The sequence below is a fragment of the Cydia splendana genome, chromosome 10, assembly GCF_910591565.1.
Source record: "Cydia splendana chromosome 10, ilCydSple1.2, whole genome shotgun sequence".
NCBI lineage: Eukaryota > Metazoa > Arthropoda > Insecta > Lepidoptera > Tortricidae > Cydia > Cydia splendana.
The window spans coordinates 15,326,164-15,348,366 of NC_085969.1; the positions used below are offsets into that span (position 1 = coordinate 15,326,164).

General features: G+C 37.9%; 1 protein-coding gene across 2 annotated transcripts in view; it reads left to right on the forward strand.

Moving 5' to 3' along the window:
- Positions 1 to 22,203, forward strand: part of LOC134794393 (D-beta-hydroxybutyrate dehydrogenase, mitochondrial) — an 84,569-nt gene that overhangs the window by 32,984 nt on the left and 29,382 nt on the right. For both annotated transcript variants that reach the window (XM_063766201.1, XM_063766202.1), the window contains exon 4: positions 15,537 to 15,740. In XM_063766201.1, coding sequence (XP_063622271.1) covers positions 15,537 to 15,740 — 204 coding nt within the window. The remainder of the gene's footprint in view (positions 1 to 15,536; positions 15,741 to 22,203) is intronic.

Genomic DNA, 22,203 nt, shown 5'->3' on the forward strand with positions numbered 1-22,203 from the left:
GATAAGAAGTGTAACGTGAACTATGATTTGTAATAAGTCTTGTCCAGTAAAGACTGTGAGTTGGATAACGTATTTCATTGAAAGCCCTCGTCAACCACGATTGAAGGTCCTGATGTGCTTCCGATAGTATGATACGCCCACGATTCCCGACATATAAATATATGTAACTGACAAACATCTCTCGTATAACAATATACTCGTATCGTATATAAAATATATTATAGTAACGGATAGAACCGGGTAAGTGCAGCCTTGTAAGTATGTCAGAACAGTTGATTCAGTGGGTGGGTAATACTCGTACTACTTACCCGTGATATTCTTGAAATTGAATGCATCATGGCCTGCGGTGAGCGCTCAACCTTTCACCTTTCTGGGACGGGTCTCTTCCATTTTACAGGCATAACAAAAAGTTATACTATGCATATATAAAAGATAATGAAGCCTTAAGATTATATTTCTTAGAGATTTTTGAAATAAACTTCGTGAATAATGTTTACCTATAATTTCGTACTTTAGTTGACCTTTTGCTTTGTCTAGTTCATTTGTTTTTAGTTGAAGGTAGGTTTATCCTCGTAAGGCCCCGCGTACTTATACAAGTACACATTAAATTCGAGTTATGAACTCTTATAGAAATAAAAGATGCCTAGACATATTAAGGTGACATTCGGATGCCAACTGCAGCTGCATTAGTGTATTACTGTTGCGACATTACTGATGCCGTCTTGAAGCGGCCGGGGAGGTTTTTGTAATATCTCTTTATCCGAGATATTACAAAAATTTCACATAAGTAATAATTAGAATTGTAATGAACGCGCTTAACCCACCAGGAACAGTGACAATTGCATAGATCTAGCATATTTTCTATAAATGTGCTATATCCCGTAAAGGGCAAAACATACGCAATGCGAAAAAAATAAAAACACGTTTTAACATTCCTGACAACATACCTATTAGAACCTACGTAATTTTGGTCGGGTTATTTGTTACCTAACATAAACCATAGTAAATTTACGGTAGGGAACAAAAGAAAATGTAAGACTGTGACAAGGACAATAATAACGCTTTTTCTGCTACTCCTACTGACATTTCTATAAGAGCATTTCGTTCGGTAATGTCTCGGCTCTACCATTTCATCTCTATACTATTGTAGCTCTATGGATATTTGACTTTTCAGAGTCCTCGCGCTACACTAGCGCCTCTAGCGACGAATTCATACGCGGCAGCGCTCATTGCACAGGCTCCTTTTGAACGCAACTGAGAAAATGCTAAGTTTCAGTGCGTAGCACGTATGTACACATGTTAGACATGTACGTACGAGTGTACTTTAGGTACCTACATATATATTTAATCCCAAGCTATCACCTAGCGTAAGTAGCGTAACGCTCAGAACAAGATTACACCCCTCAGGAGACTTCACTGGCTTATTTATTATTTTTAACAACATAAGCTCGACTGATACGGTGTAGAGTTTGTCTTTATAATACCAGAAAACGGTTTTATTTATAGAAAAATTACGAAAATTGGCACCAAAAATATTAATGAAAGTTGTTAACGAATTATTACAAAACTTATTTTCAGCTTTCATTTTGATTTTTCGCAGTATTTTTAAAATGGAGGCCTATTCGATCCCACGCACGTAGTGATGGGCTGCGGAAACATTCCCGCTACCAGTAAGTTTCCATTTGGGAATATTACTAGTAAGTTACCAATGTTACCAGTAACATTCCCAAAAGGTGGTAACATACGAAACTGATGATAGTAATGATTTCTATGAGATAAAATAAGGTTAAAAAGTTATTATCATAGTACAACGAGTTATGTAGGTACATAAATATGTCTTTCTCTTTCACACTTGGCATATGTTTTCTCTTTCACTCAATCTGTTTCTTATCTCAATTGTTACCTGGACCCCTAGTCAGGGGGTTAGTCTTATCTAGAACACGGGTTAGAGTGAACGTATTATTTGTGGTAAGGTGATAACTAGTGGATGGAGGACTGGATATGTTACAATGAAGCCGAAAAGTCAAGTGTATAGTCATTTTACCCAAAATACTATAAACAATAAAAAAAGTTTCACTTGCAACTTTTGCAGTGTTGTGTACAACTTTCGAAACGCAACAAAATTTGCATGTCATATTCTGAAATGTAAAAAGAGTCCCCAAGATGTAAAGGAGAGTTTTAGACAATATGACAAAAAATCAACAACATTATGTGACACTCAACTATCAAGTGACAGTGACCGTGCCTCTACATCGCAACATACAAGAGATGTAAGACCAGCATTGATGGACAAAGATGAGCAGGTAAATATATTTTTATCTTAATATGGATCGTACCATAAAAAACTGACTCTCTTTTCATAAATTCCATATCAATGGTTTTGCTAGAAACGATAGACTACTCATACTGAATAATTGCATTATATTTCTATCATTTACATTTTATTTTTTTATTTTATATAAACAAAATAAGTTAATGGCCATGTGCAAATAAATACCACGACTCTTTCACTGTTATGAAGTGGTCATTGTCTAAAGGCGTGGTGATTCTTTTTAAATATGACTAGCTACAGCGCAGACATAGCGTAACAATGGCCAGGACAGCGTGGTATTTATTTATTGCGAATATAACCACTAGTACTCTTAATGTACAGGGCGTTTATTATATTTTTGACGCTTATTGTTTCAGATGAATATACATAAAGCTGTTGCAAGAGCAATGTATGTAACTGGCACACCTTTCTCTCATTTCGAGCATCCGCTATGGAAAGAAGCATTTCATTTGATGAACCCTTCATACGGTCTGCCTTCGAGAAAGAGATTGGCTACATCGCTATTAGATGAAGAATATTCAGAAGTTCAGAGTGACATAGTGAGCAAAATCAATCAAGCCAGTGTTATTCACTTATCCATTGATGGATGGTCTAACCTAAGAAAAGAATCTATTTTAAATGTGATTCTTTCTGCCCCGAAACCATACTTTTACAAATTTATAGAAACAAAGGAACAAAGACATACAGCCGAATATTTATGTGAAGAAGTCACAAACATAATCGAAGAGTTTCACCCGTCAAAGTTCGTTGCAGTTGTCACAGACAATGCTGCAAACATGGTCAGATTTGGGAAGCTCTTGCACGACAAATATGAACAAACTATATGGACAGGATGTTTGGCTCATACCCTACATTTATTTGTTGGAGACTTATTAAAAATCATGAAAATACGTCGGATTTTTGCATTTACAGTGAGAGTTATAAAAACAGTTACACGATCTCATATTCTTGGAGCAGAATTCCGAAGACTTGCGGAAGAAAAATGTATCAATACATCTCTTCAGTTACCAGTTAGAACAAGATGGGGCAGTTATTTAGCATGCCTTCAAAGTTTTATAAAATCAAAAATTGTTTTACAAAATATCACAATAAATGAATCCACAACATCTTTAAGACCATACAAAAATAAAATATTAAACGAAGACACATGGACAGAGCTTCGCAGCCTGGAATGGTTTTTAGACCCCATAGTCCAATGGATATTCATTCTAGAAGGGGACTATTTCGCAGTACACTTAGTTTACAAAGCATTTAAAGAATTAGATGCATTGCTTAACAATTATCAAACGACAAATCTTCTTGAAAATAATTTAACAGATTTAAAAGCGAAATTTGAAGAACGAAAGGCAAATGCTCTGAAACCTATCCATTTTGCAGCGACAATACTGGACCCGAAGAATCAAGGAGGACAATTAACAGATCAAGAAAATGTTGATGGATGCGAAATCATATTTAATTTTGGGAATGAAGCAACTAATATATTAATGGAATTATCTGACTACAAGACTCACAAAAACATCTGGGCAAAGGATTTTGTGTGGAAAATGGCAGCGACTACAGAGCCAGTCACATGGTGGGAAACATTATTTTCCCATACAGCTTTAGGTAAAATTGCTGTTAAAATACTAACCATGCCTGCCACCTCTGCAGCGGTAGAGAGGTCCTTCTCTACATTTTCCAACATTCATACGAAACGAAGGAATCGGTTGAAGACAAACAGAGTGGGAAAATTGACATATATATCCCATAACTGGAAATTGTCTCATCAATCAGCATCACAAAAACCTATAGACCGAAGTATTACGACCAATGAGGATATTCCAGATGCTGATACTTCTGAATCTGAAGATGATTTTTCAGACGTTGAAGATGTGGAAGATTTAGATTCAAGTACATCTAATGACGTTTTATCTGCAGATTGAATATTAATATTTTAATAACAATATACAATATTTTAGTGATGTAAATTATACTAAATAACCTGTTGTGTAAGTTTATAGTTGTTGATTTGTGTCCCTATTTTAATATGAAAGTAAAATATTTTTATTAATGTAAATTATAGTAAATAAGCTCTTTTGTAACTTTTTAGTTGTTGATTTGTGTACCTGATCATGATCTGTATTATTATAAAAAATGTACAAAGCTCATTTTATTTTAAATAATTTAATTAATATTTTACATAAAACTGTAATCATTATTATACAAAATGTTGATTGTTATATTTTAATAATTAAACTGATTTATACACATATTTTCTTTAATTTTACACAGTTAAGCATTACTTTATCGTTATTTCCAGATAGTATTATTCCCAGTAACTATGGAAAAATACCTGGTAATATTGGGAATATTACCGGTAACATTGGGAATTTACTCTCTCAGAGAATCCTTGACTGTTATATGACTGTAAATAATAGCATTGTTATTTATTTAAGTATTTAACACGAAAAAAGATATACAATTCTAATAATTTTTCCAAAGTTTCTCAATGTTACCGATCGGGGGTAATGTTACTGGTAGCATTACCGGGAATATTCCCACTTTGAGTAAGTTACTGGTAACGACCCATCACTACACGCACGTCATGAACATGCGGTAAATTCGTTTTAAACAATGATTGTACGGAGCACTTAATATTAAAAGCTTCATAAAATTAAAACAAAAAAGTATACAGTGTAAGAAAATTCAGCTTATTAATAAGTAATAGTCGAAGCTTCTTCTCAATACATGCAATTGGTGGGATATGTTGGTTCAGAGCATATTATAATATACCTCGTTTTTTAGCATTAAAAAATGACTACGCGATCTTGACGTGTCTCAGGGGATAAAGCATATATATGTTAATTTACATTATTTTGGTTTCATAAGTAGGTAATATTTTTAAAGCGTTTTCCATAAAAAAGACACGTCATGATCGTGTAGTCTTTTCTAATGCTAAAAAAACAGGTATGTATAAGTAATTAATGTTAGCCTCAGGACGTGGAATAAGTTCTGGATAGGATTGGTCTCTTGGTCTACATTCTGTCATATATCTAATATTTGCTATATATATATATATATATATATATAATTGCGAAAGTAACTTTGTCTATCAGTCGAATTACATGAAAATCGGTATGGAGATTAAGGGGGCAAACAAGGGGAAGTACATTCGTACTATGAAGTGGGCTATGGAAAACCTCAAAATATCTAGAAGAGTCCTGAAATTTGGTATGTATGTTAAATAAAGGTCTTTATTTCATGTCCACACTATTTGACATTTGGGGACCTCGAGGAACCGCCACCATCTTGGAAAATGTGCACAAGCTTGGAGAAATTTGCATTATACTCGGAATCTAAGTTCTCTGCTTCTGTTTTTCTTTGTCTCCTGTCTTTACTAAGGTAAACGTACTAGTGCTCGACGCGGTCCCAGTACATGTCATCTTAAAACTTAAGTCATTGTCAATAGAGGTGACAGCGAGGTGTCATCTATTGGGCATTAGCATGTCGAGCACTAGTACGTTTACCTTATACCACTTTTAGAAGTGGCACTAAATTAGTTTAGCGCTACAATTTAATTGTAATGGTTGTTGTTTATTCAGGTACCACTTATATGTAATTTCTAATTAATAATCTAGAAAGCAGTCTTTAACTCTTTCGGTTCGATTCGGAAAATGAATTAGATTTTTACTAGACTTCAACAAGTTACGATATGGATAATTTAAAGATATTTGTAAGATAGATATGTCAAAATTTGACGTTTCCGCGATTCTGGAGGTCCTCTTGAACGATTTCGACAAGTTATGACTTCGATATCCAAGTCACATCTAGTCGATATCTAATGTAGATCTAGTTGATCTCTAAATCGTCTCTAGATCTTGTGATTATCTCGAAATCCGAATAGGCCTGTGGGTTTTGGCCCTGTTCATTTTCGTCTTAAGGAAAAAAACATTCGTACCCTTGTAACGCGAGTCTTGCCCACACTTGGCCGTTTTTTTTTTGTTTGCACCCCGTAGACACGCGTAGCAGTATCATTAGCTATTGCTAGAGTAATTGTTACAGTTCAGGGTTTACTTAAATATGTATATCTGTAGTTTAAAACTAGACTCTGGTTAAGGTAGATGCATCACAAAGGCGTCCTGTGACACCTACTCATATAAAGTTGCAGGAATTTATGATGGCTATAGGGTAAACGCTTTCCATCAGGCTTGCCGACCGAACGACGAACCTACAAACCCTTTGACCATTATTTTTTTGTAGCAATGAATCGAGAACTTTAACGATACGCACAGCATGATTTTTTTTTTATGATTTTTGAGAAAGAGAAATATATATATTATTTCGGGGTTTCTGAATTATAAGACGGCAATATGTTTGCCGCTATCAGCAAAGGGCAGTAAGTGACAAGACCGTCACGTCAGTTTGCCGGGGGAACTACGGGTGGTATGAAGTAATCTAAAATTAATAAATTAAAAACCAATAGAATGATAAGAAATAATTAAAACCTTTGTTTTACTTTAAAAGATTTGATTATTTTATTTATAATACATATTTTTAATATATACTATTATATGTAGGTATTGTATACTAGCTGTGCCCGCGGCTCCGCCCGCGTGTAATTCGGTCTGTGTCAGTAAGCGGCTAATTTCAAATCCTAATTTCTCTCCCTCACCCCTGGAGGCGGAACTTGAAGTAAAGTTGACATATGGATATGCTAGAGGACTGAAGTCCAGATAAAATATTTTACAATTAGGTACCACTAAATAAAACTACACTCCAAAATCAATAGTTTTATTCGCCCTTATTCAAATTTTACACGTGATTTAAACTTAGAGAATATAACCAAACGGAGTGGTCATTAACAGGCGTTCCCCTCTGTCGAAAATAGGCGGCCAATGGTCAACCGAAGTTTATCTGACATGGCTATGTTTACGTTACGTAGGTACACATTTGATGTGCCTCTCCCCCGCAAAAAACGCCAGACTATTTTCGAAGCGCGCGAAAGTGAAGCGGCCTGCCTGGCTAGAGCGCCACTTACCGTGGTCTTCTTCAGACTCCTGAGAAAGACCACGTGTCCCTTGTAACCTCAATGCGTTGCGAAACTTTCGCGAATGATTCGATTTTTTTCGGGAAGGCATGATAATGCGTATAAAATGCGAGTCCCAAATCGTTTGACTCCGCAAACGACCAGTCGGCCGGATTAAAATATTTTGATGCCCTAAGTATTTCTAGACCATGGTGCCCCCTCTCCCTAGGGTCATCAAGATTACATTGAAATTTTTTGATAAATTGAGTGACGTTCATTGCTGTATTTCAGAAAATATTTCTATATAAAAACGCAATTTGATAGACAGTTGTACATTTTTACTTTTAGTATGGAAATCAGTGCAATCAATGGAAAAAAGCGCTGGTGGCCTAGCGGTAGGAGCGTGCGACTTTCAATCCGGAGGTCGCGGGTTCGAACCCCGGCTCGTACCAATGAGTTTTTCGGAACTTATGTACGAAATGTCATTTGATATTTGCCAGTCGCTTTTCGGTGAAGGAAAACATCGTGAGGAAACCGGACTAATCCCAATAAGGCCTAGTTTCCCCTCTGGGTTGGAAGGTCAGATGGCAGTCGCTTTCGTAAAAGCTAGTGCCTACGTCAAATCATGGGATTAGTTGTCAAGCGGACCCCAGGCTCCCATGAGCCGTGGCAAAATGCCGGGATAACGCGAGGAAGAAGAAGAAGAGTATGGAAATCAGTCACATCATTTTATCACGAAAATTGACAGTGCTGCAGCAGTAACGTCGCAACAGAATAATGCAGCTGCAGTCCCCACCCGAATGTCACCTTTGTCATATCTTAGATAGTTATTGAAAACGCGAGCGAAGCGAGCGCGAAAATTTTTCAATATAAAAAAACGCAATTTGATAGACAGTTGTACATTTTTATTTTTAGTACTGAAATTAGTCACATCATTTTATCACGAAAATTGACAGTGCCGCAGCAGTAACGTTGCAACAGAGTACCTAATGCTGCTGCAGTCGCCACCCGAATGTCACCTTTATCATACCTTAGAAAGTTATTGAAAACGCGAGCGAAGCGAGCGCGACAATTTTTCGATATAAAAAAAAGCAATTCGATAGACACTTGTACATTTTTACTTTTAGTATGGAAATCAGTCACATCATTATATCACGAAAATTGACAGTGCTGCAGCAGTAACGTTGCAACAGATTACCTAATGCTGCTGCAGGCGCCACCCGAATGTCACCTTTATCATAAACATCTTAGAACGTTATTGAAAACGCGAGCGAAGCGAGCGCGAAAATTTTTCGATAATTTTTGGTGCCCCCTAGACATGGTGTCCTAAGCAAGTGCTTATTTTGCTTAAAAGGGTTAATCCGGCACTGCAAATGACAGAGGTCAATGTTTTTTTTTTCAACGTACCCACCTTCGTGGCCATTATTAAGCGCTTAAGGAGGCGATACGTATGAATATGGATTTGATATGGATGCGATATAATTACGATTAGGTATAATTCATGACGGAGAAAATAAATAATTTTAAATAATTTTATGCAATTATACGCGTGTTGATATGTGTGTTCATTTTACCACTACGTAACTATGTAAACCCATTTTTAGTTTTCTTGGTTACTTAATGTTTTCTCAGCTCCCCAAAAGATGGCACTGTGCAATGAGGGGCAATTAATTTACTGTCGTTTAATTTTGTTGTATTATTAAATCAACACAATTATTCTATTAAATTGGTTGATATCCGTACGATTGATTGAAATTTTAGAAGAGGGGTCTTCTAAACTTAGAGTTAATTTGGCAAAATCCTTCCTCGCTGGCTTATTTATGTCACATCGTATTAAATTCAGCGCCATCTGTTAGTTTACCAGGGTACTCTATAGTGTTAGCACATATATGAAAAAAGTTTGACCCTCCTTCCTAAGTAGCGCCATACGATTCAGAGGCAAACTTAAGTCAATCGAGTTTTGTGGCTTCCCCCCCCCCTTTTAGGGGTTGAATTTTTATAGCCTATAACCTGGCCGGGGATTTTCTCGACAGATTAGTAAAGTTTTCATCATAATCCGTTCAGCCGTTTTCACGTAAATAAACAGACAAACAGATAAACAGATAAACAGACAAACAGACAAAAATTCTAAAAACTGTTGGAACGTGTTCTGTTATCAATTCTAAGTATCCCCAGCCAACTTTTTTTCAAATATCTTCCATGTACAGACTTTCGACCCTCTTCAGCTTTATTATATGTATAGACTACGTAACTATGTAAACTCATTTTTAGTTTTCTTGATAACTTAATGTTTACTCAGTTCCCCAAAATATGGCACTGTGCAATGAGGGGCAATTAATTTACTGTCGTTTAATTTTGTTATATTATTGAATCAACATAATTATTCAATTAAATTTGTTGATATCCGTACCCTCCCTTCTAAAGTTAGAGTTAATTTGGCAAAATCCTTCCTCGGTGCATTATTCATGTCAACACGTATTAAATTCAGCGCCATCTGTTAGTTCACCAGGGTACTCTATAGTGGTAGCACATATTTGAAAAGTTAGCCCCTCCTTCCTAAGTAGCGCCATAAGATTCAGGGGCAAACTTAAGTCAATCGAGTGTTGTGGCTACCCCCCTTTTAGGGGTTGAATTTTTATAGCCTATAACCTGGCCGGGGATGTTATCGACAGATTAGTAAAGTTTGCATCAAAATCCGTTCAGCCGTTTTCACGGGATGCGCGTTCAAATAAACAGACAAACAGATAAACAGACAAACAGACAAACAGACAAACAGGCAAAAATTTTAAAAACTGTTGGAACGTGTTCTGTTATCGATTCTAAGTATCCCCAGACAACTTTTTTTCGAATATCTTCCATGTACAGACTTTCGACCCTCTTCAGCTTAATTATATGTATAGATTATTTCGAAGTAGGTATTGTAATCACAGCAAAACTGTGGATAGGTTGCTAGCATGTAATAATTTGAAGTATTGAATTAAGCTATTGCTCCATATATAAATCAATAACAATAGTAGCCTAACCTACCCTTTCCTTTAATAAACACCAGACACTTAACGGATAGTGGCAAATATATTGCCGTCTTATTTTTTTTTAATTCTCATATAACAGATTTTTTTTCTTTAAACTTTATATCGCCAAAATTGTCTCTGAAACTAGAGAATTGTGACTATCGGATAAAACCAGCAAAGAAAATTTTATTTACAAACATTTTTCTTCAAATGTAGCCAATAGTTAAAAATCTAAGTTCAGGCCTAAGAATCATCATTTAACAAGGGATGGAATAACCTTTATCAGCTCTCCTTTTTTTCGTAGATTGGTACGAGTATATTCTCTTATGGGAACCAAAATTTATATTAACTACCAACACGTTCATTGAGAAAAAATATATAATATCTGAGTGGTATGACGGCAAATATCTTGCCGTTACCCACTAAAGGGTTAAATAAAAGAATAATTCCAGACTATTTAATTACACAAACGGGTCTACCGCGATATAATTTCATTGTTTTTACCTTTAATTCCGACGTTTCAGCTGAGTTGCACCAGCTGTGGTCACGGAAAGACTGACGTCCCAACAAATGTCAACGGAGCTATTAATAAAACAACACTAAATTACCCGAAATTAGTTTATAAAAATGTTCGGGGTAGACAAAGAAATTGCAGCTATAGTAGAAGAGCCGGCCGCAATTTTTTTAACCGACTTGATACCACGATGAAATGCACAATGGTTTCCCATAAAAGTGATGCTAAGTCCGAATTCGATAGTCTGCCACGGCGGAACTTGCCGAAAGTACGAAAAAGAAGGCCACTTCCGGTGCGAAAAAAGGGGGCTGATTTAACCCATCTGATACCGAAATAATAGTTACGGCAGCAGTTAGAAATTTACATGTATAAACAGAAAAGCGAAGTCTGCCAGTATTTTTTATCCCGGAAGTGCTTGGCAGATGCTCTCAAAGGTGGCCACCGGGACCCCTAGTTTAACCCATCTGATACCACCATGAAACCAATTCTAGTCGGTAGGTATGTACCCTCATGTCAGGAATATATAAGTCTGCCAAGGCTTTTCCTGCCGAAACACCTTGGCAGACGAGATTATGTGAGCACGGTCACCATCGGTTACCCTACACTAACCCATCTGATACCACCATGAAACCAATTCCAGTCAGTAGGTATGAACCCCCATTTTAGGAATATATAAGTCTGCCAAGGTTTTTCCTGCCGAAACACCTTGGCAGACGAGATTATAAGCAAGATGACCATCGGTTACCGTACACTAACCCATCTGATACCACGATGAAACCAATTCCAGTTGGTAGGTATGAACCCCCATTTCAGGAATATATAAGTCTGCCAGGGCTTTTCCTGCCGAAACACCTTGGCAGACGAGATTATGTTAGCAAGGTGTACATCAGTTACCCTACATCAACCCATCTGATACCACCATGAAACCAATTCAAGTCGGTAGGTGTGAACCCCCATTTCAGGAATATATAAGTCTGCCAAGGCTTTTCCTGCCGAAACACCTTGGCAGACGAGATTATAAGCAAGATGAACATCGGTTACCGTACACTAACCCATCTGATACCACCATAAAACCAATTCCAGTCGGTAGGTATGAACCCTCATTTCAGGAATATATAAGTCTGCCAAGGCGTTTCCTGCCGAAACACCTTGGCAGACGAGATTAAGTTAGCAAGATGTACATCAGTTATCCTACATTAACCTATCTGATACCACCATGAAAACAATTCCAGTCGGTAGGCATGAACCCGCATTTCAGGAATATATAAGTCTGCCAAGGCCTTGGCAGACTTGACTTGGCAGACTGGACTTGTCAAACAAGGTATCAGATAGGTAAATGTAGGGTAACTGATGTACACCTTGCTAACATAATCTCGTCTGCCAAGGTGTTTCGGCAGGAAAAGCCTTGGCAGACTTATACATTCCTGAAATGAGGGTGCATACCTACCGACTGGAATTGGTTTCATGGTGGTATCAGATGGGTTAGTGTACGGTAACTGATGGTCATCTTGCTTATAATCTCGTTTGCCAAGGTGTTTCGACAGGAAAAGCCCTGGCAGACTTATATATTCCTGAAATGAGGGTTCATACCTACCGACTGGAATTGGTTTCATAGTGGTATCAGATGGGCTGTGTACGGTAACCGATGGTCAACTTGCTTATAATCTCGTCTGCCAAGGTGTTTCGGCAGGAAAAGCCTTGGCAGACTTATATATTCCTGAAATGGGGGTTCATACCTCCTTACTGGAATTGGTTTCATGGTGGTATCAGATGGGTTGATGTAGGGTAACTGATGTACACCTTGCTAACATAATCTCGTCTGCCAAGGTGTTTCGGCAGGAAAAGCCCTGGCAGACTTATATATTCCTGAATTGAGGGTTCATACCTACCGACTGGAATTGGTTTCATCGTGGTATCAGATGGGTTAGTGTACGGTAACCGATGGTCATCTTCCTTATAATCTCGTCTGCCAAGGTGTTTCGGCAGGAAAAACCTTGGTAGACTTATATATTCCTAAAATGAGGGTTCATACCTACCGACTGGAATTGGTTTCATGGTGGTATCAGATGGGTTAGTGTAGGGTAACCGATGGTGAACGTGCTCACATAATCTCGTCTGCCAAGGTGTTTCGGCAGGAAAAGCCTTGGCAGACTTATATATTCCTGACATGAGGGTTCATACCTACCGACTGGAATTGGTTTCATGGTGGTATCAGATGGGTTAAATTAGGGGTCCCGGTGGCCATCTTTGAGAGCGTCTGCCAAGCACTTCCGGCATAAAAAATACTGGCAGACTTCGCTTTTCTGCGTCTACATGTAAATTTCTAACTGCTGCCATAACTATTATTTCGGTATCAGATGGGTTAAATCAGCCCCCTTTTATCGCACCGGAAGTGGCCTTCTTTTTCGTACTTTCGGCAAGTTCCGCCGTGGCAGACTATCGAATTCGGACTTAGCATCACTTTTATGGGAAACCATTGTGCATTTCATCGTGGTATCAAGTCGGTTAAAAAATTTGCGGCCGGCTCTTCTACTACTACCCGTTAAAGTTTAATGTTTAAAGTTTAATGTTGTGTAATTAAATATGTGTACAAAACGCGAGAGTTTAAAGTGTTATAATTCCAGACTGTTGGTCAAAATCGTGCAAATTCAGGAAAAGTAATTTTTTCGGGAATTTAGTCTAGCTAAAATTGGACCTATGGTACAACTCGCAATGCCCTCTGGAATACGTAGCTACAGTTGAGTTGGCGCACTCGCTCCCTCCTATCCTATATGCTGCTATCCTATATGGTAGGATTGCAGCGCTATACCATATAGGTATAATAATAATTATACTGTATGTGCAGCTGCTCACTTTGCTGATTTTAAGTGCAACACATATGCATTTGTGCGATAAAAATTAAAGCTCCTGGATTATAATATAACGAAGCGGCGTTGACTTACGTGTCAATCCCTTTCAAAAATCCGATTTAATATAAATAGGTTACTGGTTCTGTTTATACTTACTGCGGTCGCTTTTAAATAAAAATACGGACAGACTAGCATTGTTTATTTGTAAAGGTATATATGCGTTTTCCTCACGGTCGAGAGGGATAGCACTAGTCCTAACTAGGTAAATTCGTTAGAAGTTTGGGACTTTATAGACATGCTTAAGAGGGTGTTAAGTTCCTATAACGCCAAAGCTCGGGAACTTTGTGAGCATGAGCCTTGACTATGCTGACATGGAGTGATTAGATTCATCACTGAAAAGCACAGGGTATTAACTTACTTTATACTAGTAGTATGCAGGTTAGAAGTGGTATAATTTAGTCGATCATCAAACAAATGTATGTACATTCTATGACGTTTAGCGTATAATAGATCTGTCAAAAAATTTAATCATCATTTAGTTTCAAAACGGTTAAGTACTTAAAATAATTGTTAAAATCTCTGGAAAATAGAAGTCATTCGGGGTAAGAAAACGTGGCGGGTACAAACATTTCAAAAGTAAAGATAGGCCCGTTCATATAATTTCCTCTGAGTCATCTACATATGTATTTATGTATAGGTATGCAAAACAGCACCATATTGTTTATTGTGTAAACTACGTGGCCGACGCCATCTAGACACGCGGTAGCGTGTCCAGCCAAGTTCAAAGAAAAAGGAACTGGCAGCAACCGTGTGTAATATTACACGAACCATTTCAAGCTACTTTTGATCCCTTCACAACTTGCAATCTATTTAACCTACACACATGAACTTTGGCACATTTATTTAAGCCCCTTAGCAGTCGTGGCTCACTCCGCGATTTCGTCGCTTTGCTACGGGTAGCTAATAGTACATCCGTTCCACACCAATTTTGGTGGCTAGCCATAAGCCGCGCGTGGCGCTGTCGCCACCTAGCGGCCATATCTGTCCTGATCGTAACAGACGCGTTTTGTTAGAGAGTGAGTCTTCTGTACCCTAGTACTATTATTTATTCTGTGCCCTTAGCTTGTTTAGAATACAAAATTTCATAGACCTAGCACAAACAGTTATTGGTAAATAAACGTTTAAAAACCGGCATTTTTGTGACTGACTGACTGACTTATAGATCAAAAACCTAACCCACTTCCAGATGACCTAGAAACTTGATATTTGGCATAAGGTAATAGAATATTTGGCGCATACAAAGGAAAAAATCTTAAATCTGTTTTTTTTTTTACAACGACCACGCGTACGTGAGGGTCTCCTTTTCAGATTGGGTCTCCTTTTCAAATCCTATCTATATAATTTCAGTATTTTCTTCACAGCACAGAACTTGGCACCCATATAGATCTCAATCCTTTTGTCGGCGAGTCAACCACGACACATACCGTAGACCGGGGTGACTTTGGAAAATTTGGGGTTACTTTGATAGATTTAAAACGGCCATAGAATTACCATTATTCATTATTTACTGAAAATGTTCCTGTAACTAGTTAGATTACTATATATTCATATTCACCTACTGTAAAAAATCTCGCATAAATATATATTATGGCTTAAAAACTAGAATTTTAAAGTCGCCCCTGCATTTGAAAGTCACCCCGGTCAATGGTATTCTTAATATTGAACTTGGCTCTCATATCACATTATTGTTTTGTTTGGGATAGACAATTATATTGAAGTAAGATGATTGCTGTTAGTAGAATACATCGCTTTAATTGTTATGCAGGTGACAGCAGCCGGTAAAGCGGTGTTGGTGACAGGCTGCGACAACGTCCTAGGCAACGCCGTGGCAAGAAGACTGGATGACCTGGGCTACCACGTGTTCGCCGGCTTCCAGAGCAAGGCTGGGAACATCGACGCGGACATGCTGAAGGAAGACTGCTCCGGGCGGCTGCATACTCTGCAGTTGGACATCACTTCTGAGACCCAGGTATTTACCCCGGCCATCCTACAGCAATTGCTAACAAGTTTGCTGTGAGCTTCCACTTCTACCGCTTTCACTTCAATTTCTCCCTTACTATGGATAATATGTTTACTCAATTTATTATTTATGATTAAACTGCTATGAAAAACTAATACTTCGTTACTATAAGAAGAGCGAAAAACATACCTATTCCTTTTCATTATTTATAGTATTTTTCATATAATTTATAACCAAAAAACATCAAATCTCGCAAAATTGTATTGAAATGACACCTGTCAACGTAGCCATCGAGTTTGAGAAATATTATCGGTGACATTTACGTTTTATGGTAATTTAAAAATAGAATAAACAGAAGGGGCTAAAATTGAATTTTATTTTTGTAATATCGATAGCTAGTGGATGGTGCTGGGGGGGTGAGATACGGCGTTGCGTGAACAAGAGATTTCCTTTAGCAGGATTGGTCCTTAGGACCCGAAGATGGATTTAAGAAGTGGAGCCACCGAGATTTTTGATGTAAATTTTTAGGGGGGGGGGGGGGGCTTTCAAACTTGATCTTGATATCTATGTCATTTAAGCTACTAGGCCAAGTTTGGTATCGTTTTCGTATAAATCGGGGATGCCGAATTCATTTATGATATCATAATGACACCATTCCGAAGTAAAAGCACATAAAATAAAATACTTTTTTTTTTAATTCCTCTTCACGCCTAAACCGCTAAACCAATTTAGTTAAAATTTGGTACAGAGATAGTTTCAGTACCAGGGAATAACATAGCATACTTTTAATCTCAAAAATCATCCATTAAGGGTGTGAAAAGGGAGGTGGAAATTTGTATGGGGATCCAATAACCGCTGAACCGATTTAGATAGAATTTGGTATAGAGATATTTTGAGTCCCGGGGAAGAACATAGGATACTTTTTATTCAAAAAAAAATATCTCAAAAGTGAAAAGGAAGGTGTAAGATTGTATGGGAAATCAATAACAGCTGAACCGATTTAGATGAAATCTATGTCTACATCTTTGATTTAGTTGAAAATGATACTAAACTTGACATAGAACCTATACTTAAAAAAATATTAACCTCAGACGTCACCGATCCTTAAAAGCCCCCCACCCCCCACCTGCATCAAAATCTGGGTGGCTCCACTTCTTAAATACATTTTAGGAACACAAAGATTGATTCTACCAAAGGAAATCTCTTATTCAGTGAACGCCGTATTTGACCTTTTTATGGCTTGAGCACACTCCACTAAGCTTATTATACAGTAAAATAATGGTGGTAGTGTGCAGTGAATGGAGAATTAATCTTGAAATGCGTGTAACCATCATTTTGGAGTCAACGGCCGGTAGTACACGTGCTACTTGTAAAGTCCAGCTATCGCTTTACAAGAGCTAATAAAATCACCGTACACTGTCTTGTAGTACTAACCGTACAATTTTAGCCGTCGTATTTAGCTCCTATTACCTTGATACTGGCGAAATAGTCCCACTGGTCTGAAGCCATAATTTTAAAAGAATGAATGAATGACATTTACGTTTTATGATAATTTAAAAATAGAATAAACAAAAGAAGGGGCAAAGCTATGTTATATATATTATACTTACATCAAATTGCGTAAAATATTTTCTACAATGTAAATCCCGAAAGAAAAATGGGGACTACTTTTGTACGGAGAAGTAACTACGTAATCACGTGACGTCATTTGCGTCTTCTTTTGTCTAAATACTCGTAAAGGTAGGAACCTACGTGACCTTTTACAATATCTGTTTTACGTAAAGAGTGTTTGTGAAAATGTCATGACCCGTAATATCCAATTAATTAATTTACGGAAGCTATTTATATCCAAACCTTATTAATTTCAGATTTAAATTTTCATTAAGTTCATCAAATCGAACTGCTGGAATGAGTTTGGACAGTCGGTTATTAAGTACTTAATAAGTATAACTTTTTTCTTAATTGTAAAATTCTACTTAAACGTTATATTCGCAAAATATCATTGAAGTTTTTTAAAGTTTGATCGTATTAGTGACTCATTTACAACACTTAAAGAAAAAAGGGTCCTTTTAACTTTTAAGAGAATTTCAGTTTATATATTTTACGAATAGGGAATATTAGGCAAAGCTCTGCGTTGGTGGCACCTTTGTGGCACATACAGTAAACAAACCACATTGACACATGGCCTACATATTGGGTGTCACTTGAACTGTCTTATGAGATATATTCTTTTGGATAAATCTATCTATACATATAATAAAGCTGAAGACGGTCGAAAGTTTGTACATGGAAGGTATTTGAAAAAAAATTGGCTGGGGATACTTAGAATCGATAACAGAACACGTTCCAAAAGTTTTTAGAATTTTTGTCTGTTTATTTGAACGCGCATCACGTGAAAACGGCTGAACGGATTTTGATGAAAACTTTACTAATCTGTCGAGAAAATTCCCGGCCAGGTTACAGGCTATAAAAAATCAACCCCTAAAAGGGGGGGTAGCCACAACATTCGATTGACTTAAGTTTGCCCCTGAATCTTATGGCGCTACTTAGGAAGGAGGGGCAAACTTTTTTCAAATATGTGCTACCTCTATTGAGTACCCTGGTAAACTAACAGATGGCGCTGAATTTAATACGTTGTGACATGAATAAGCCACCGAGGAAAGATTTTGTAAATTTAACTCTAAGTTTAGAAGATGTTATTATGTTGATTCTTCGAGCAACACCGGCTTCCGACACATCGGAAGGGAGGGGCCCAAGCGATATCTCACCGTACAAATCTTTCTGCCATTTTTTGCGGGGGGAAAGGTGCACACAGTCGCACTTCTCACACACTTACATACAAAATCCAATCTGTAATGACGACACAAATACATAGAAAATGACACACGTCAAAGACAAATCTTGCAAACCTCGATCTCTTTTTGTGTACGGACGAGTGACAAGTGTCACAACACGCACACTAACACATTTTCGTTGAAGTATGTTATTGTATTCTGAGAGATGAGAAGTCGGATTTGTCGCTCGACCGATCCACAATTTGTAGTGAGCGAGCAAAATCGATAAATCCAACAATTACATGAGACTAAAATATAATAATTGTGTTTGAATGTAATTAAACGTATGATATGTAAAAAAAAATATTATATGTGAAATGTAACACTTTCTTTTTGTAAATTTGATGTCCCCGACCTCTTTTTATAACAAAAAACCGAGCAAACAGGCATTTTTGTGCAGCAGTGTTCACGCGCGCATCTGGACTCGGTTTAGTGAAAAATCTAAGTGCAACTAGTTTTATTACCCGCGCTAGATTAGATTGACGCGCTAATCTTGTACCTCGGCAGAGGGGAAATAGTGCGAATGCCGCCTCCCTTCCGTGTTGCTCGAAGTGTTGATTTAATAAATTAATAATACAACAAAATTAAACGACAGTAAATTAATTGCCCCTCATTGCACAGTGCCATCTTTTGGGGAGCTGAGTAAACATTAAGTAACCAAGAAAACTAAAAATGAGTTTACATAGTTACGTAGTGGTAAAATAATCACACACCAACACGCGTATAATTGCATAAAATTATTTAAAATTATTTATTTTCTCCGTCATGAATTATACCTAATCGTAGTTATATCGCATCCATATCAAATCCATATTCATACGTATCGCCTCCTTAAGCACTTAATAATGGCCACGAAGGTGGGTACTTTGAAAAAAAAAACATTGACCTCTGTCATTTGCAGTGCCGGATTAACCCTTTTAAGCAAAATAAGCACTTGTTAGGGCACCACGTCTAGGGGGCACCAAAACCGTAGGCAAAAAAAAAACGCGCAGGCTGCATCAGCATTGCAGTCGTCGTGGAGTAGGTACCTACATAAAACTTTTATACGTGTACAAGTACCCATCTAATAACAAAGGGTCGTAGGGATCAAGTAAGAGACTGAGGGTACGTAAGAACATCTCCAACGTAGGCTTTCGATTTGACCTTACGCGGAGGCCCTTAAAGTCATGGAAAAAAATCTTACTTTTGGGCTTACGGCCAGCCGATTTTTTCGACATAGGTTACCGATTTTATAGCGAATTTTGCTCTCTTGCACGCCAGATTTGTCGGTCAAGCCGAGTTGCTCCTTAGCCGCGATCCTGAGACCTAACTGTCAAAGTGTTATAAGGGGCCCCGTGAAAGCCGAAAACTAAAAGCATCCTATCAAGTAGCGCTTTCGAGTGAAGCCAAAGAGCGAGCAGTAGAAGAGTCGTGATTACATGCATAGATTCGATTTCAAGCCACTCTTTTGCAGTTCGGCGTAAGGTCTTATGCGAGGTCTTCTGCCTTATTGCAAAGTTGATCTTCTGCCTTAATTACACTTGGGCGTGGATCCAAATCCAAGCTTTCTTCTTTCGCAGCTGGGCCTTCTGCCTTGCTCACACTTCACATTCACTTGGTCAATTCCAAGCTCTGCTGCTTCTGTATGAAAACAACCTCGCTGAGACTCTTAAATATCGAGCCCTATGCGAAGCTAGGCTGATAGAAAACTGTCCCATCCCTTCTCTGTATGAAATCCTGGGTTCGCGCCTGGTTGGGACTAAAAGTAGAAATGTACAACTGTCTATCAAATTGCGTTTTTATATCGAAAAATTTTCGCGCTCGCTTCGCTCGCATTTTCAATAACTTTCTAAGATATGGCGACTGCAGCAGTATTACTCTGTTGCAACGTTACTGCTGCAGCACTGTCAATTTTCGTGATAAAATTATGTGACTGATTTCCGTATCAAAAGAAAAAATGTACAACTGTCTATCAAATTGCATTTTTATATCGAAAAATTTTCGCGCTCGCTTCGGTCGTGTTTTCAATAACTTTCTAAGATATGGCGAATGCAGCGGCATTACTCTGTTGTAACATTACTGCTGCAGCACTGTCAATTTTCCTGATAAAATTATCTGACTGGTTTTCATACTAAAAGTAAAAATGTACAACTGTCCATCAAATTGCGTTTTTATATCGAAAAATTTTCGCGCTCGCTTCGCTCGCGGTTTCAATTACTTTCTAAGATATGGCGACTGCAGCAACATTACTCTGTTGCAACGTTACTCGTGATAAAATTATGTGACTGATTTCCATTCTCAGCTGTAATGCGGCAATGAACGTCACTCAACTTACCAAAAAAATTCAATGTAATCTCGATGACCCTAGGGAGAGGGGGCACCATGGTCTAGAAATGGTTAGGGCATCAAAATATCTTAATCCGGCACTGGTCGTTTGCGGAGTCAAACGATTTGGGACTCGCATTTTATACGCATTACCGAGAAAAATCGAATCATTCGCGAAAGTCTCGCAACGCATTGAGGTTACAAGGGGCACGTGGTCTTCCTCAATAGTCTGAAGAAGACCACGGTGAGTGGGTGTCGCTCTAGCCAGGCAGGCCGCTTCGCTTTCGCTCGCGCGCGTATACCTTACTATATCGTCCGATGTAGGTACACCTACTACTCTGTCGTTTAAATCACGTGTAAAATTTGAATAAGGGCGAAAAAAACTATTGATTTTGGAGTGTAGTTTTATTTAGTGGTACCTTATTGTAAAATATTTTATCTGGACTACAGTCCTCTAGCATATCCATCTGTCAACTTTACTTCAAGTTCCGCCTCCAGGGGAGAGGGAGAGAAATTAGATTAGAAATTAGCCGCTTACTGACACAGACCGAATTCCACGCGGGCGGAGCCGCGGGCACAGCTAGTAATAAATAAATAAATAAATACTAGATGAAAACCCGGCTTCGCTCGGGTAAAATAAATAATAGTAATAGGTAATACTCATTTTGAATTAAGTAATTATTTACTTTTAGACTTCATACCTTCATCAAGGCGGTTACAAACCTATCTCATCTCAGAAAACTTTAAATCCGTAACATACAATCATAACTCGAAAAATTTACTATTCCGATAATTATATCTAAAAACAAATATGTAATTAAAAAAACCTAATCCGCTTTTCTGGTAGCAGTTCGGTTCTGTAAGGATCACAGTTCTAACCTGACCCACTTTTCTGGTCACAGATCGGTTCTGTGAAGGCCGCATTTATAACCTAGCCCACTTTCCAATCTCAAAAGAGGGAACCCTTTTGTACCTACCCTTCATGGCACTAAAGTATAAGTATGGAAATTATCACTAAGTACTATTTCATTCTTTAATATTAATGCCTATCCGTTAATATTAAATTCGTTTACAAAAAAAAAACTGAATAAGTGCGAGTCGGACTCACCCATCAAGAACGGAACACTTTTTAATATTTGTTGTTATAGCGGCAACAGAAATACATCATGTGTGAAAATTTCAACTGTCTAGCTATCACGGTTCATGAGATACAGCCTGGTGACAGAGGGACAGTGGAGTAAACTGAAATAAAGGTTCCGTCACACCGGCGCGATTTCAGAGCCGGGCCTGAGCGTTTTATATGAAAAAGCGGCGCGCCCCGCTCACGCGCCGCA